At 42.0% G+C, this 12,411-nt stretch overlaps 1 protein-coding gene across 1 annotated transcript in view; it reads left to right on the forward strand.

The window, feature by feature from the left end:
* The first annotated feature begins 1,867 nt into the window (after positions 1–1,867).
* The window catches only part of zcchc24 (zinc finger, CCHC domain containing 24), a 37,144-nt gene continuing 26,600 nt past the window's right edge, over positions 1,868–12,411 (forward strand). Inside the window, exons 1-2 of the mRNA XM_012838540.3 lie at positions 1,868–2,793; positions 6,260–6,460. Of these exons, the coding sequence (XP_012693994.1) occupies positions 2,557–2,793; positions 6,260–6,460 (438 nt within the window). The 5' untranslated portion in view covers positions 1,868–2,556. The remainder of the gene's footprint in view (positions 2,794–6,259; positions 6,461–12,411) is intronic.

The raw sequence follows: 12,411 nt of genomic DNA on the forward strand, positions 1-12,411 counted from the left end.
AAAGCTCATCAAGTTTGGTGGCAAAACACAAAATCATTTCCCTGATTTCCTGTTAGGCGTTTTTGCCATCGTCATTCGTAATAAATGCCACGCAAAATGTGCTTGTAGAATTGATTAACAAACCAGTAACTCATGGCCAGAGGACACTGATGGGAGATCTTGATATTACCAGTATTGTATCATGACATAATTGAATCACTCTGTACCTAAACCAATCAGAATCAGAATCAGAATAGTATTTATTGCCAAGTAGGTTTACACCTACCTGGAATTTGTTCTGGTGTGTAGGTGCATACAGTGAACATAAAAACATACAAACACAATAAGTACTACACATAACATAAAAACACACTAAGTACTACACATGAGAGAAGTATATAGGACACAGTATATAGGATACATATATATTTAAAAAAAAATGTATATAAAAAAGTATATTAGTGGTAAAATGCAAAAAGCAGGGCAGGAGTGCAAAAGTGAATGTGCAATGTGCAGTGAGCAATGTAGTGTGTGTTAACATAACACAGACTTGAGGTGTGGGGGCGGGATAAGAGTCCACGTCAGGTGGGGGTCCCGGGCCTTGTTAATAAGGCCAACGGCAGCCGGGAAGAAGCTGGTTTTGTGGCGTGAGGTTTTGGTCCTGATGGACCGCAGCCTCTTGCCGGAGGGAAGAACTTCAAGAACTGTAAACTGTTCTTAATGAGTCATTATCCCACTGCCATCGTGTCATTTTTACACATTCTCTCAAGCTTCCAGTAAATCAAAAGAAGGGTTTATGTAAAACATGTCTTGTACTTTTAAAAAAAATGTCTTTAAGGCTTTTGTATCTGGCCAATACTGGTATTGAAATCTGGCAGATTTTTTGTTGAGTTTGTTTGTACTGTAATAGAGTATTGATTTACTGTACAATGTAAAAGTGGTTATATTATAAAATAACTTCTAATCTCAAAAATGTTCCCTATGACATAACTACAGGCCTACAGATGGAAAAAAATTTAAATGACTATGGTCAGTAGGTGGCAGAGTGACCCCTTTCACGCAAGGGAGATGATGCTGTGTCACCATAGGAACAGAATCATTGAAAGTTCTCCCAGGTGTCTTAAGCCTAATTTATTGCATTGCCATGCTATCTAGATTTTGAAATGTAAGTGTATGTCAAAATGTTCACGGGTTATTACATAACTTTGTAGATACATAGCCCTACACATCTTTATATAAAAATAAAGCGTTAGAGCTGCACAGACCAGCCTTTTGGTAGGCCTAAGTGCAGTGTTTTGCAAATGTCTGAAAATGTTATATGATCATTGCATCCAGCCTATGTTTATTATTTGGTAACATAGGTAACTAAAACAGATAAACTGAGCGATAAGATTGGAATGGAATTCTATATGCTAATGTAATTTATCAAATAGTGTTTGAGTCTGCAAGGTAGCATCACTCTTTTCCACTATGTGTGTCCACGGTATTTACAGTGGCATATGTGGTGGTGGTTATATCTTAGAAACTCTAATATCTCATAAATGTACAATTACCATATGATGTTGTTTAATGCAGAGAACTAAATTATCTGAGGATAACATGTGTTGGCTACCTACTTCATAGCGTTAGGCAACTCTTGGGAAGTCTCACCTCTGCAGAATAAACACCGCCATTTGTTTACCTCTTGCCTGTTTGGTCGCTCAATAGGAAATAACACCTTAGTCTAAAGGCAGCTGACATTTTCACCAACATAAAATAACAGAAAACATATAAATATATGTTTAACGTTATTTTATATTAGTGAAAATATTAGTAAAATGCTATATATATATAAAAAGCTTTAACCTATTTTTCAAGCAGACTGAGTGTATTGGATTTCAACGTTGCGTTCTGAGCAGTGAGCATTAGTCTGCATAGATAGACCTTTAAAATAGGTCTACGCACATTCTCTTTGAAGCACTTTTAGACCTACATCTGTCCCCTCGTTCTCATTCTTGCCTCCTGATCTTTTCGAAACTTCACAGTGAACTCCTCCCTTCTGTTACGTCTCACCACGACAGCGCTAAGAAAAAATGATATAGGCTACGCTCATAAATATATGGCCTACTTATAAATATTTAGAAATGAAACCAATTACAATCGCGAAGTGCCATAGAAATTAATATTAATATTGAAATGTATATCCAATCAATTTTTAAACAGTCACAAAATATATCTGCATAAATTATAAACCGACCAACCATTGGTTTGCATGACGTGTGACCCTCCCCGGTGTTAACTGTATATGCAATGAGCTCCTTGCTGTAACACTGCAAATAAAGAGAGATAACGGGGCGCTGACTGAGGCTAAAACTTTTTATACTGACATGTTAGAGCAATGACTTTTGCGTAGGCTAATATTAAGCCTGGGACTACGATCCCAGCGAGAAGACAGGGTCTGTGGGGAAAGAACAATAACCAGTCTATTTTGGAGTAGGGAACGCAAGACGGCTAATTCAGTAGGCTAAACTTTAAGCGAGCCTGCGAAGCTGAATTACCCAAACGAAACGGTGGAAGAGCAAGTTTATCATTTTAAAGATGAGCTTGTTGTCTGCCATTGACACCAGCGCCTCAGTGTATCAGCCTGCTCAGCTTCTGAACTGGGTTTATCTGTCTCTACAAGACACCCACCAGACCAGTGCCTTTGATGCCTTCAGACCCGAACCCAACTCTTCCCATCCGGACCTTAACTACAGCAAGCCTCCCGCTGCTGACCTGAGCTCGTCTCTAAATTCCAACTATCTCAACAACTTCTTTCAGCTCCAGAGGAATGAGGTTAGTAACTGCCGTGTTTTTAGCTGCTTCATTTTGTCCATTCGTTTCTTTCTCGGACCTTATTTCTGTGAACAGATTCATGTACTGTGGATTGAGTGGAGTGTAATGTATTAGACTAGGCTGTAACTCTTTCAGTGTGTGGAAACATAGGCCATTCTTGTAAGATGAAGCTCTATGGCATTTATTGTGTATTCTCGATGTAATGTGGCATTGCCCATCATTGCAATCACAATTACAATCTTATTACGATCGCAAATTTTGTATCTACGATAACTTGGATTAAATGACAATTATAAAACGAACGCATGGAGGGCCAATGAATGAATTGATTATATTTGTTGACAAGATAGGCTATAGGCCTATTATCAAGGGCAAATACTTTTTCTCTTCTGTCACTTACTAAATGTTGGCTAAGGTATAGCATACACTTGTGCTATTTGAAAATAATGACACTCCAAAGTAGGAGCCTGTTTTCACCGGCGACGTTTACATTTATTTCACTTAAAGACAAAGCAGACCATTAAATCAAATCAAATTGAGCACAGAGCCAGGGATGAACGAGTACCCAGGCAGTGGCCTATCCTATGTAGTCTATAGGTAACATATCAAGGCGGCGCCTGAAGAATGTGAGAAAGGCCTTAAGTTGAGCTTTGACAGGCCTACAGGAGTAAAAGAAATTTAGAAAATTACCTCTGAGAGATAGGCCAAGATATTCTCAAGCTTTGATTGGTGAGCTTAGTTTACTTAAAAGTCAATTGTTTCGTGTTAACTTGATGTCGAGGTCAGCCTGCATGTACAGCACGTACCTTCGTCTGGTTTGTGGTCTGCATACTGATGAGCCTGGGTCACGGGGTTATATTTTAGTGGCCTACATAAGTGCCGATTCATTGCAAATTTCATTGGTTTTTATAGTGGCTTCAATATGCGATGGAAGAATGCAAGTTAGTGGAATTTGCAGTGGAAGCATGCAATTGTTTGCAACATGCAAAATGTTGAAAATAACTTCATCCCAAAACGCAGATTTTAATTACCCTCCAATCTAATTCATGTAAACAAGCATGGCTCGTAACTGATTGTTTTGCCGTTTTTGTGTCTTTCAAGTTAAGCTCGCAAAGTAATTAATCTTATCATGTAAAAGTTTAGAGTGAACCTTGAATTAAAATAAACGTTTCAGTATTTAGGCATAGTAATCAAGGTAACGAAGAACAATGACATTAGCACCACTATCTTAAGCACTTTACATTTTTTTTACATTATTGTTATTATTTCGTGTTAGACATGACATGTCATGTCAGTTGAACAGCATGGAAAATGATGCTCAATGGTGTCACAACTGGTCAGATAGAAAACCATTGCCATCCAAGAACATAAACCAGATTCAGTAACCTGAATCATGGGCATGTCTACTTCAAACAGATCAGCATACATATGGAATGGGTTTAGCCTAAATGATGTGCACTCATGGAATCTGGAAGCAGTTGTGAAATTGAGATTGTGGATTTGGGGGAAGTGTTGCCAAGTAAAATAAAAATGCTTTAATTTGATGAGGAGTGGACATTGTTTTCTTTATGATGTGATGTCAGCATTATACAGTAATTGATGGTGTAAAGCTAGAGAAAAAAAAGGAAGAAACTGCATTTGTTTGTACAGCAAGTACTAGCAATATAGCATTGGGTACATTGTTCTCAGCCTCTGTCATCACTGATCAAATCAGTCCTTTAATATTTGTCTTTATTATAATCAGTATCAGAATGCATATAAGTGTGTATATGCAGATGTGCTGCCATTGTACCCATCTCTGTTGGTATCTGGGGTTGTTCATGAAGCAGGACAGAGACACATTAACTTGCTAGGTGTCCTAGCGGCTGTCTGAACAGGCACCATTATTAATATACACACTGTCATCCAGAAACCAAAAGTATCTTCAAGGAATTCATCAAATTGAGTAGAGATACACATTTTCCTCACACAAAACTATTACATAGCAAAGTAGAATTATATGAGTTTATTCTATTTTTCAAAATGATATTGCTGTTTATGTAAATGCTATAACCTCAGAAAAGTAAATAGTCTCCCTGCTAGGAGAAGTGCGCATTCAGTATGCCACTGCCTCTGTGGACACAACCTCCAGCTGAGGGCAAACTGTCACCTTCTCAATCAGGAGACAGCAGGGGTGCAGCTCTGACCTTACTGGGATTTTTTGTTTTTGTTTGTTTGTGTGCCTGTGTGTGTGTGTGTGTGTGCGTGTGAGAGAGAGAGAGAAAGAGAGAGAGAGAGTGTGTGTGTGTGTGTGTGAGAGAGAGAGAGGAGAGAGTGTGTGTGTGAAAGAGAAGAAGGTGTGTGAGAGAGAACGTCCCCTGCTGTGCAAGAGTGAGGTGACCATTTGCTTCATCCATGATAAGCTGATCCCTCTGAAAGTATTTTAAACACTTGGAAATTCCGGTCCCTCGCCACCTTTATCCCTTGTTTTGGTCTTTCACTAAATTTGGTTCAATGACTCATTTTTTATAAAGTGGGGTATAGAATCAGCTATATCGTGATGTATGTATTGGGCAAGAATGTTTAATGATAATGGCTATGCATCCAGATAGTTAAAACATTTAAAGGAGAACAAAGCTCTATGTAATTTGTTCTAAATAAGAGCAAGATGAACTGATGTCTATACACAACTAAGACACAAAGTTATAGAGTGGATTCAAAGGCAGTAGATAAATGGCATATGCAGGATCACTGGAAGATTGTAATACAGAAATAATGTACACACTGTACTTCTTGGGTTTATCCTGGAAATGAACAGATTAGATATATACATTTAAGATTAGTTTCCCTTGTCCTGGCAAAGGAGCTTTAGGTTTGGACGCCAGTTTGCTTTGCCTGCCAAGAGTTCAATGCTATGCAACATTTGACATCAACCATAACTAAAGTCTTCCAACCATAACTTCATCCTCTCAGAGGAAGACATCTCTCACAGGGCCAGTAAAACTCTGCGTGCTGTAGATCTCCAGGTGTAGAGCATTGGCTTTTCAGCCTTTCAATATCTGCTCAAATTCATGGCACTCCATTTTGTTCTGCATTACAACATCAGGTTGACACGGGGCCTCAAGTGCTCATAGTCTACGGGAGCTAGTTTCCACTTGCTAACTTCTACTTTCAAATTTAGTCTTATTTAAAAATGGGACAAAAACGACTTCCAACATATTTGATAGCTTTCTGTGGTTTGGAGGGAGGTCCAAAATGTTGCTGATTAATCACTAGTGAAGGGGTGGCTTTATTAGTTTTAATTTCAGAACAACTTCTTCATTTTGTCTTTAAAAATATGGGGCCTTATATTTAGGACAATAATGCAACGATGTGTATTCTCATAATGTTCAACTATGACTGCTAGCTGCTAAAACAAAAACACAAATGTAGGTAACAAAAACACAAATGTAGAGCTATGCTAACAGTCGTTATGTATTTTCCACAGGCCTTGAATAGCAGCTTATACAAAAATGTCTCCCCCTACGGATCCCTCAACAACATCGTGGACGGGCTGAACTCCTTGACGGACCACTTCTCTGACCTCTCGCTTTCCTCTGAGCCGCGTAAGCCCAGCAAAAGACCCCCGCCCAACTACCTGTGCCACCTCTGCTTCAACAAGGGACACTACATCAAAGACTGCCCCCAGGTGAGTGCAGTGCTGGGCCCTGGGCTCCACGCGGCCAGCCCAGCAGGATCCAGCCACACGCCGCACAGAGACAGCACCAGGCCTGACCTACTTGCCAGACAGGCAGCCCTCTGTCCTGCTAGTCATGTGTATCAAGTTAATTGGGCGAACTACTGTACTCTGTGCTGGGCCAACCATAGAGGCCATTGAAAAATCCCTCTCTGCTATGTATATATGAGTCCTTCATGAGAAGACTCAATAAGTAATACTCAGCATTAACTCAGCTCTTGTACTTGGTTAGTGCTGCGGTTTTCCTGCTGTGGGGAAGTGATAACACAATCACACATAGTTAGAGCCTGGCATAATCTGAAGAAACCAGGAGTGCAGTGTACATTCAGTGAACATATGTATACAGTATAACTGTTACATGTCCCCAAGACGGTTTGCCGGGTAATGTATTTAGTTAAAACTCAGCTCAACTCAGTAACTCTTTTCCTGAGAATCATCAGTTAAGACATCATTTTGACATGCGATGCTATACATTGAAGCATAGATTGTATACATGCTTCCTTGACGAACTGTGTGGGTGAGAGGAAAGTGATGCTTCCCTTACCACCATTATATCCAAATGAGAAGCATCAGTTTAGGGCATAATGTGACAACTCTGTGCTTCCCACACTCATAACCTAAAGGCACCGTTTGTACCCTTTTTGTAACCAATATCTTTACTTAAGTAGAAAATCGTGTGATTTTGAGACCAAGGACACCATGTCATTGAGCTGTGATTTCTGTGGTTGTTAATGTTTCAAGGGCTTGTGTTGATAGACAAAAACAGTGGGTGAGGTACTCTCTCAAATCCCGCCTTGAGTCAGAGGAGCCGTGGAATGGCAATGAATTCCAGATGTGGGATTAAAATGGCAAACCTCCCTCTATGAAAGATGACCAGAGTTCCCCATAGTTCACTAAAGGACTTGTCCAGTGATAAAACATACCCCACACTTGCTTACATCACTCCGCAATTTCTTCTGTGTTTTCATTTGCGTTTGTTTCGTTTGTTTTTGTTCTTTTCAGAAAGTCTGAGTTTCCCCTCAGCCCCCTCCCAAAGGATAGTGCATAGTTATGGTATATGCAGCATATGTGTGATTCTAAGCCTCATTTCTACTAATAATTCCTAAACCGGTCGTTCGGAGTAAGCAGTTTATATCTGATATGCATGTTTAATTTATGTTAAAAGTCTTATCAGGAATTCATGATGATGGATACGTTAACCTGAATATGTTGTAATACGTTTGTGAAAATGGCGAACCTTGTGGAGAAGGTTGTGTTTATGAGGTCTGAGTGTCCTGATGGCAGTGCTGGGGAGAAGGTTGTGTTGATGAGGTCTGAGTGTCCTGATGGCAGTGCTGGGGAGAAGGTTGTGTTGATGAGGTCTGAGTGTCCTGATGGCAGTGCTGGGGAGAAGGTTGTGTTGATGAGGTCTGAGTGTCCTGATGGCAGTGCTGGGGAGAAGGTTGTGTTGATGAGGTCTGAGTGTCCTGATGGCAGTGCTGGGGAGAAGGTTGTGTTGATGAGGTCTGAGTGTCCTGATGGCAGTGCTGGGGAGAAGGTTATGTTGATGAGGTCTGAGTGTCCTGATGTCAGTGCTGGTCTGAGATCAGGGCGTCTGCTGAGCAGCTAGAGTCCCGGGGCATAATGTAAATGTGAGTCTGATCCGCTGATTTGAATTTCAGCTCTTCCCTCACGTGCCAACGGAAACACAGAAGATGGAGCCCACGCCTCCTCTCTTCAAACAGCTCAGAAATGGAGCTTTCCCTCGAGTCTCACATGAAATGATTTACATAACGTTTATCATAGCCTCATAACCAACTTCATATTCATCCATCATTAACCATCAATGATATGAGATGTACGGGTCTCCCAGATGGGCGAATCTCATGGGCGAAACACAATAATGCCGGACCCTCTCCGAGTGGGCTCTCTGCCTCCACTAGTTTAATGGAAATCAATTCCAGGATAAGCAGTTCCCTCGCTAAGGATTAGTCCCGTCCAGAGGACTACTGCACCCTGCCAACACAAACACCAGGATCCGACTTCACAAGGACGCAGGAGCGAGACCTGTGATCCCTGTCCAGCACCAAGAATCACATTTTCATGCAGTCTCCTGACTACACACACAGTGCGCTCTCACACACACACACACACACACACACACACACACACACACACACACACACACAAACACACACTGTCTCTTCTCTCCCGCAGATTAAGCGCAATAGTCAAGGGGCCACAGTCAGTTTAGAGGGCAGTTTAGGATTGCAAAACCCTGTTCCCCTCCCACATACTCTGGCCCTCAGTGGCAGGTCCCTGTGGACGCTTTGGACATGGAGCAGAGGCGGATAGGGATCAGGAGAATGTCATGGCTGAGAAAAGCGAGGGAGATAGAAGGAAAGAGAGAAAAAGAGGCAGAGGGAGGGAGGGAAGGATGAGAGTGTGTTTTGGGCCTGCCCGCTCCTCAGCGGTGTGAGGAGGGCTGGGTTGGCAGAGGGGTGGCTCTGGCCTCGCTCCCTCCACCATGTGCCAGTCAAAGGGGGGTAACAGGCTGGCTGGGGCCGCCCGCGGCGCGCTGGGGAGGACGCTCCTCTGGGAACACTAGTGAGTAGAGAGAAAACTCCAGTTGTTGGCAGCTGTTCACCAGCGCAGCGCAGCGCGGGGCCAGCGCCTCAGCCAGCCACGTTATGTAAACAGTTTTCCCCCTCACACATGGAGGCTGATCTGCCCTGTTTGTCATTACCCAAACTCCCATTATCCATGGCTATGTCCGTGGGTCTGAGGTCTGCTAGTTCTTATTCTCACTATTGCTGTCCTGTGGATTGCTTTGGCTTTTTATCAGTTGTGAAGGGAAAGGATGGACACCTCCTTCCCCCCCTACTACATTCCCCATGTAGAAAGATTTCCTCATGGAAAATGGCTTTGTTGGAATGCAGGTTGTAGCGCCGTGTGAGTGCCTCGCCATGTAAGCTGGGCCCGTGAGTCATGTCCTCTGTAATGCATGTCCCATGCCAATGCCCTTTTTTGTGCGGTCCATTTGTGGTGACCCGGGCAGACATTTAGACCTACTGGTCATTTTATTCCTCCCCACATCCATGGGATTCTGGTTAAATCAAATCTCAAAGATAGTCCTTGTCCCAACAGGCCCAGCTTCTTTAGTGCAGCAACAACTGCCAGACTGACACATCAAATGACATTCTATTTGTGTGATGCATATATTGTTTCGTTCTGGTCCACGTATATCACCATTTCTGTTGAAGTCATTTAGCCATGTAGGTCTGTCACTGCTGAAGGGTCAGAGGAGGGAGAAGCATCACACTTAAAGATGCGCTCTGCGATTCGGTTTCAGTTTCGTAAAAGGTTACTGATATTTGAGTTCAACAACCTATCAAAGTACACCCCTCCCTTCTGTGCATCTGAATCTTGATTGGCTGGGAATGTTCATGGCTTGGTCCGAGTCACTGTGTTTGTCTCCCATTGACAGAGCCAAGGCTCTTCAAATACCAGAGTTGTTTTGAGCGCGAACACTGAGAGGACAGCTAGAGGACCGTGAGGAGCAATTAGCTGAATTTGACCACAAGTGGATGGGATTAGAACCGCGGACTGCACCTTTAATCATCTGGGCCAATATGTCTGAAGGGCAAGATGAAGACGAGCAAGTGCTGATCAAAAACACATGAATCCCATTGGTTTGTGTACAAAGCTCTCTTTATTCCAACAAGATAAAGAATCTTTTGTTCAGATTGTAGTTACCACCATGGAATGTGTGTGTGTGTATATATATATAGCCCTGTTTCCAGCTTTAGTTTTTAGCCTGGGTTCCTTTACAGCATTGTGCTGCCTGTCAAGAAAATTCTAGAAGAATTGAAGACCATAGGTTTAATCCCGGGTCAGACATGTGTACAGTACCTGTAAAGGTTTCTGTAAATACTTTTATGCGCATTAGTATCAGATTTATATATTTGTCATGACCAGAGTATCCTCTCACACACTGTACATAGATTTGGCCTATTAACTGACCTATCATTGTCTTATAGAATTACTCCCAAAGATTGTGTCTTTACATACAAAATAACCAAATTGGTTAAAAAACAGTTTTTATATATAAGTATAGTAATAAATCAAGAAGCTTTTGAAGACCCAACTCTTCAGAGAGCACCTCCCTTCCTAACTGGCATCTTGACTAGCGCTTAACTTGCACTTCAGCAGTTACATTCCTGCACTTCTTTTTCCTTTCTAGGTCGTTTTTCTAATTCTTAAGTAAAGTAGTATTTATTGTTACACCATGTTTTTTTATTGCTCTTAGCTTGACTGTTCTCTCCCTTGTACGTCGCTTTGGACAAAAGTGTCTGCTAAATGACTAAATGTAAATATAAATGTAAATCTACAGTATATGGTAAAACATATCTAGTTATTGGGTTTTGCCCTTGTTGATTTCCCACTTCCACATGTTCGGCCTGTCTTCTTCACATGGTGGATCTTCAGACACAGTGTCCTTTCCTCACACGGAGGCTCCATATGGTGCTGGATAACTCCTGCCTCCAACGAGCGCACAGGCTGTCAGGAATAAAAGTGTTTAAAGGTGGGAAATTCAACAGCTCAGAGGTTGGTCTCGACAAATGCCAAGCCAGCAGAGCACGTTAGGGGGGATTGTCAATCTTCGTGGCATGCCTAACTGTTTAAACAAATGCAGATAGAGGTCTTTGAATTTAGTAATGTGTTAAGACGACAAAATGTGTTAGGTGCTAGTTTAGGTGAGAAAGGCGTAATCTTTTCTTGCTGGTGGTGTTGGCCAAGGCCATTCGGAGGGGTTATGTAATGCTGAAAATGGGAAACATCAGCATCAGTCGGGCAAATTGTGTGTTTGTAGGAGGCTCTTCTGTTACATTTCTTAAAGCAAAACAGCTTGATGTAAGAGCCAATCACAGTGGGTTGTGGAAGCGGTTGCTTTCTCCCGAGTCTCTTGCTGTGATGATTGCATAAACACGGTTTGTAATAACCCAATTCCTCTTGTGTTTCCAGCATCCAACTGAATCATCAAACATATAAGCAATTGGATAACCAATGATGTTTTACTGAGTGTTACATCATTGTTGACTCTCAGCAGCACAGTTTGAAAACAATTAGTCCCTGTAGCCCAGGCACACCCAGTTTCCTGGTGTGTGCCTCAGATAATAAAACCTCAAGCTGAATCTGCCATATTCTCTTAAACTTAAACGCACGAACATGTTGATGATATGTTGCTGAGCAGTTGCCCAGTTGTGCTTTTAGAATGGGGACTCTGGGACAAAATCATTATTTGTAATTTTGCATTAACCTCTGACCTCATTTTGGCCTTTGAACCAATCATATGGTATTGCAATGTCTACGTAATCATTTGAATGAACTCACACAGTCTGAAGCGTCTTGACATGCTTTGGCCAGTGGACAATGTGGCTGTGTAAATCATATGTTTACATTCCTGTATCTCTCAGCCAGCTGGGTAGTGTTCCTCACAGGCTATCAGTCAGTCCCACAGAGAGAGCTGATAAACAACTTCAGATTGGAAAGGACCTTGCAATTTCTCTTTTTTTGTTAATTAAATTGGACATGGCAAATTAAGTTTGTTCCCCCCCCCCTATTTTATGTTCCGGGCTGTCAAATGTTGTTTGTCTGCTCGTGTCCACTGGCCGTGGCAGAGGGTGACAGAGACGGGGACTGACTGCATCAGGGAAAGCACATTGAGAACACTTCCTCAAAAAGGAAATCAAAGTTAGAGGAATATAAAGAGAGGGTTTCCTGCCAGCTGGTTTGTGTTCTGTACAGGAATACCACTCTTCCTCTTGGTCTGCTGATACAACAGTCATCACACTTCCCTTTGCTATTACCAAAGACTGCAGCCTCTTCCAGGACAGGCCATTGTGTCCCCCATCAAAGGCACA

The sequence above is a fragment of the Clupea harengus genome, chromosome 13, assembly GCF_900700415.2.
Source record: "Clupea harengus chromosome 13, Ch_v2.0.2, whole genome shotgun sequence".
Taxonomy (NCBI): Eukaryota; Metazoa; Chordata; class Actinopteri; order Clupeiformes; family Clupeidae; genus Clupea; species Clupea harengus.